Genomic DNA, 6,000 nt, shown 5'->3' with positions numbered 1-6,000 from the left:
AAAATACTAAAAATTTAAAAAAAATGTGTAAATAAGAATTGCATTAAACGAAAAAATTGTAAAGTGTCTACAGTTTTAATTGAGGCATACCTTAGGTCTTACAACAAAGTAAAAAGACAAAATTATCAAACAACTAAAGAAATCCTCAACATTGAGGAGAAAGAAAAACAAAAGAATCACAAAACATGGATGTGCAAGTGTCATGAGTAGAGGCCAAAAGATGATAAACAAGACAACGAAGACCTCTCAGCCTAAAGATGAGCCCCGACTGTAATTGACAAAGTAATAGAAGCCCTAAGGATTATGCTAGCTTTGGTCATCCAAAGTTTATTGTTATATAGCTAACTCCAAGATACTCACTAGAACAATCACACAAGACCAAGAACCATCAATTCGTAAGACCTTCCCTAGAGTTCGAACAAAAAGTTCACACGAGGCATTGATGTGGGAGCAAATTGTCAACCCTCAGACTATTTCTCAAACAAACACTGAGGGTTCATAAGTATACTCAAAACTCAAACTGTCAACTTCAAGTTACTAAGCAATACGACTCAACAAAGTAAGATAGACTGGTTGACCCAAAGCCGCTAAAAGTGTCGCAAAGCACAAAAAATTTCAATTCATAAGACTTCATTCAAAATTAGATTAGAAAGCTCGCATGAGGTGTTAAAGCAGGAGCAAATTGTCAACTCTCAACTACTCCAAAAAAAAGATTAAGGGGGCATAAGAAATAAATATTTTTCCTTGTATAGAATCCATGATTGTGTTGCAACAAACTCAAGTGTGCTCAACATACTTGCAGGGGATTTCCCTACAAGTATAATAGTTGAAGTGAGCTGCACAACTCATTTGCATCTTGCAACCTACATGGATAATAGATCACACATAAATTATAGAAAAAAAATAAAAGAAAAAAGGAATTAATTAATTATTAATTAATGCCAAAATAATAATATATAAGAAGAAGAAATAATAAGACATGTGAACAACCCCTTATATATATATATATATTTATATTTAGTTCCAGTCATTTCTTTCCTCAATCCTTTTAAAAATACTATCCTTTCAATTGTAGAGATTTCTTGAAAGAAATCCCTACAAACCTACCAACAATTCTGATTATATACAACACAATCATTTGCTTCTTCAATCCCTTCAAATTTACATTAAATTGAGTAGTGCAATTTGCAGGAATCTCACTACATGTTCAAATCATAATTATTTCCTTCTTCAGTCCCTTTAAATTTACAATAGAATAGTGAAATTCACCATACAATAGGGATCCCTGCAAACTCACTACCGCAATTTGTTTGAAGTTTAAAGGTTCAAATTTTAAATGACTATTTTTAAGTGACTACATAAAGGGTTTCAATTCATTTTGTTCAATACATTATACATTGCTATATCTCCCTTAATATCACTCTCTTGCTATCTTGCTTTCTTTCTAACTCTATGCTCTAGTATTTTGTTACCTTTGATTATTCTTCCTACTCTCAAGTTCAAAATCTTTAATTATTTGATTAATATATTTCTATTACTACCAAAATAGTTGAAAGTTCATTTAAATTTTTGTTAATATATTTAAAATATTTTTTAACAAATATATATTTTTAAACTTACAAGAGTTGGCTCATTTAGCCCAACCTTGCCAACCAAAGATGGCATGACTAACTAGGCTCGACTTCGAGAAAATAGAAAGTCCAGACGGGGCAGGCTGGCCTCGCCCGGCCGCTTTGACACCAGCAGGCAAATTGCACGAATAGCAGCACGAAATTCTCCAAGACTTGCATATCTGCAGTTGGATGATGCGATTGTCCGTTTGATCTTGCCTTGTCTATACTTCAGCCAAAATCTCATCCCTCGGCTCAGTACAATGGGCGTGTACCGTCTCCAAGACCGCATCAACCTGCCTGCCGGCTTCGGATGCCTTGGCTCTTGCTCCTTCAACCCTGATTGACGGTGGTTACAGGTTGTCTCTCTCAAAGAGAGCACCAATGTTAGCAAGATGCAGGGCAGTGATCACCCCTAGGAAAGAGTGTAGTAGTAGGAGGATAAGAGAAATTTTATAATTGCATTCCAAAGAAGTGGCCAAGTCACCGTGACAAATTATAATTACTGCCAAAATCAAGAGGTAGAAAGAACCCCAGTGCTACAATTTCAGTACAAAGCATGTACAAGTAACCACCCCAGTGCCGGCAAGGCAAGCAAGACTCTTCCACCTATTCTTTTCCATCTTCTCTGGTAAGGTTTCATTCAAGCATGCAAGGCTCGAATTTGAGCCCCCAGCGATATCCGATAACTAGTGCGAACACACATCCAGTTTCATCCAAATCGGTAACTAGTGCTCTTCGCAATACTCTGGGTTCTCTTTTAATATGACAAAGCCCTCAAGAATGGGAGAGAGTGGAATGTACCTGCACAGAATTTAAAAATCAGTAACCGACATCAAAAGAATAATGAGATAGTACCTTTTCAAGGGGGCTATAGTACTTCTCAGTAGCAAGCTCTGCTCTATCGCCAGCAGCCAGAAGAACTGGTGTTGAGTGGGTCTGGAAACCTGTGATGGTCTTGGGTCGACCTGCCTGCCCAACAACATCAACCGCTTGCCCCACCCGGACAGGAACTGAAAGAGGTTTGAGGTTCTCATCCACTGTCAGCAGCATCCTTGGCTGTAACGATGAAAAACATATACTAAGATGAGACAAACATGGATATGAGAATATAAAGCCGCCAAATTATTGAAAAAGCAGCATGTGGAAAACAAGCAGTAATGACAGAGACCAACCTGCATTGCCAAAGTAAGGAAGTAAAGAACATAATGATATTTCCCTAATATGATGGCCTTCATATCAAGGCAAGCATGCAGCAAGGTAACTATTCCAGCCAGTGCTCTCCTGCAAAGGAAAAAACATAAACAGAAAGTGAGCTGATGGAGACGTTGAATGACTTGGGGCTCCGTTTGGCTAGTGATTGTTGTTCATAAAAAAAAACTTGGCTTAAAAAACAATCAATTAGAAAAAGTTTACTTAAAAAGAAAGCTGTGATAAGAGTGCTTGGTAAACAACAATGCATCAAGCCTTATGTGGGGTGGGTTACATGATTCTAGTTTCCATTCATTTGTATCTATGGCAGTGAAAGACCATATAATTAAATGTCAAAACCATAGTGTCTCCCACAAAGTTTTTGTGCTACTAAATACTTGTTTCATTTCACCCACTATCCTCACAAGTCTCTACTGGCATTCTTCCCATACGACCAAACCATCTTAATCATATCTTACACATTTTATTTCAATAGAAGCCATTTGATCTTATTACAAATAATCTCATTTTTATTTTCATCTTTTTTTCTATGGTCACACATCCATTTTGTACATACAACAAAGCTAATCTGATACCTATCGTGTAAAATTTTACTTTTACATTTAATAAAATCTTATTATCACATGAAACACCATATGCATCATCATGCTTTCATTTTGAGTAACATCTTCATTAATCTTCATTAATCTCCTTTAGCAAAAAAAAGAAAAAGAAAAGAAACTTCGTTAATCTCTAAATCTTTTTTTATTTGATTGAAGATATCTAAATTGATCTTTTCTTGGGATGACTTAATCTTTCAATTTTACCATAATATCATTCATACTTATAATTTAACGTTACAATGGGAATGGGAATCCAACAAACATGTTTGGTTACAATTATGGAATGTGTTGGAATAAAGAAAATTGAAGACTTATTCAGCTAATTAGCTCACCATTGAATGCAGAAGATTGTGTTTCCTAATGTAGATATAGATAGAACATACAATGAGTTGTTTTTCTGTATCAATTAGCTGCCTAATTAGTTAGTTTCCTAATTGTTTATATTTCCTTAATAGCTAGTTTCTTTAGAAGATAGATTGATAGTTTCCTCATGAAGGTGTCAAGACTCACCTTAAATATGACTGTAAATCTTTGCTGCGAATATACAAGAATTTTGAAAATTCCTACATGGTATTAGAGCCATCTTTCTAGGGCCTTTTTTTCTGACCTTGATGGAACAAACTACCTGCAGTGGAGTCAAGTAGTTTGCACTTTTCTCAAAGGAAGAGTGAAGATAGGACATCTTACCAACCCCAACCCAAAAGAAAAAGATCCAGGATTCAAGGCATGGGATGAAGAAGATTCGGTGATTATGTTTTGGTTATGGAATTCCATAAAACCAGAGATCAATAAAAATTTGATGTTCCTTACCACTGCAAAGGAAATATGGGAAAATTTGCAGCAAACTTACTCCAAGAAGAAAGATGCAGTATTGATCTACAAGCTGAAGAATCAAGTAAGCTCTACCAAACAAGGGGGAATGTCTGTCACCGAGTGTTACAACCAGATGACTAGATTTGGGCTTGAAATAGACCACAACCAAAATCTAAAACTAGAGTGCAACCATGACATTCAAGTGATTCAAGAATTACTCGAAAATGATCAAGTATTTGAATTTTTTGCAGGATTGAATTCTGAGTATGATTAGATCAGAGTTCAAATCCTCGGTAAGGCTCCTATACCAACTCTTCATGAATGTTTTTCAATTTTTCGTGCCAAAGAGAGTCGACGAGGTGTTATGCTTGAACCTTGTATACAAGAGGCTGCAACAATGATCTCTCGTAGACTTGGAGAAGGAGGGAATAAAGGAAACAATAATTTGAGGCCAACAAAATCAAGGAAATAGTAACAAAGATGGACTGTGGTGCACCTATTGCAATAAACCCCGCCACACTTGTGAGAACTGTTTTAAATTGCATGGTAAGACCCAAGTTTTGGCATAGATAGGAGAATTAAAGGGCCAAGGAAACAACCAAGCTAATGTGGCTAGCAAAGAGCAGTCACTAATCAACATTGCATGGCCAGACAAGGAGAAGTCTACAGAATTCAACAAAGAAGACATAGGAAGATTGAGACTCTTTGAATCCTTGGATAAATCTTCAGGTTCTTGTTCTCTTGCCAAAAGTCGTATGTGTCTTACGATTAATTCTTTTAAAGCATCACATACTTAAACGGGTAGGTGGGTTGTAGTTTTTTGGGCAACTGATCACATGACTCATGATATCTCTTTCTTTGATTCATACAAATCAACCCAAGGAAACCAAAAGCTGATGGCTCTCCCATTGACGTTGCTGGACCAAGGAAGTCTTCATCTTACCCCTTCCATGTCTCTTACAAATGTCCTTATCCCTAACCTTTCAACTAATCTTATCTATGTCCAAAAAAATTACTAAAGAACTCCATTGCAAAAGAACATTCTTTGACTCTCATTTATGTGTTTCAGGATCAAGTCTCAAGGAAGATGATTGGATTTACTAGTGTGTGTGATGGGTTGTACTACCTAAAAGATCTTGACAATGGTTGAATAAAGAGAAACTAGTCCCCTTTCTCTCAAGCCCTTGTAACCACATCTAATAAACAAATAATTTGGACATCATCTTCATCTTGGTCATCCACCTTTTCCTCCCTTAAAATATATGTTTCCATTGTTGTTTAAAGATTTGGTTATGTCAGATTTTCAATGTGAAGTGGGTCAATTTTCTAAACACTGTCTCACTTCATTCCCTATCATTCAATAAAATGCAGTCAGCCTTTTACTTTGATACATTCTGATATTTAAGGGCCATCAAAGATTCCTAATATTCATGGGGCTAGGTGGTTTGTCACTTTTATTGATGACTGCACTAGGGCTACTTAGTTGTTTTTAATGAAAGACAAATCTGAAGTTAGTTTACTGCTTTCTCAATTGTAAAAAATGATTTTTACTCAGTTTGGAGCAAAAATAAAACGGTTTTGCTTAGATAATGCTAGAGATTATTTCAATCAAAATCCCTCTTTCTTTTTTATCAAGGAATGTATTATTCAAGAATCTTCCTGTGTTGAAACCCCACAACAAAATGGGGTGGCAAAACGAAAAAACCATAATCTCCTAGAAGTCACTCGTGCACTTCCTTTTCTGTTAATGCTCCAAAATTCCT

The 6,000-nt window shown here is 36.0% G+C and overlaps 1 protein-coding gene across 1 annotated transcript in view; it reads right to left on the bottom strand.

Annotated features, from left to right (window-relative positions):
* Positions 1 to 2,052: 2,052 nt before the first annotated feature.
* The window catches only part of LOC127791761 (26S proteasome non-ATPase regulatory subunit 2 homolog A-like), a 44,706-nt gene continuing 40,758 nt past the window's right edge, over positions 2,053 to 6,000 (bottom strand). Inside the window, 3 exon segments of the mRNA XM_052321776.1 lie at positions 2,053 to 2,414; positions 2,491 to 2,669; positions 2,786 to 2,894. Of these exon segments, the coding sequence (XP_052177736.1) occupies positions 2,339 to 2,414; positions 2,491 to 2,669; positions 2,786 to 2,894 (364 nt within the window). The 3' untranslated portion in view covers positions 2,053 to 2,338.

The sequence above is a fragment of the Diospyros lotus genome, chromosome 15, assembly GCF_014633365.1.
Source record: "Diospyros lotus cultivar Yz01 chromosome 15, ASM1463336v1, whole genome shotgun sequence".
In the NCBI taxonomy this organism is placed as follows: domain Eukaryota; kingdom Viridiplantae; phylum Streptophyta; class Magnoliopsida; order Ericales; family Ebenaceae; genus Diospyros; species Diospyros lotus.
Note: the sequence above shows the minus strand (reverse complement) of the source record. Positions and strands in the feature narration are given on the sequence as shown.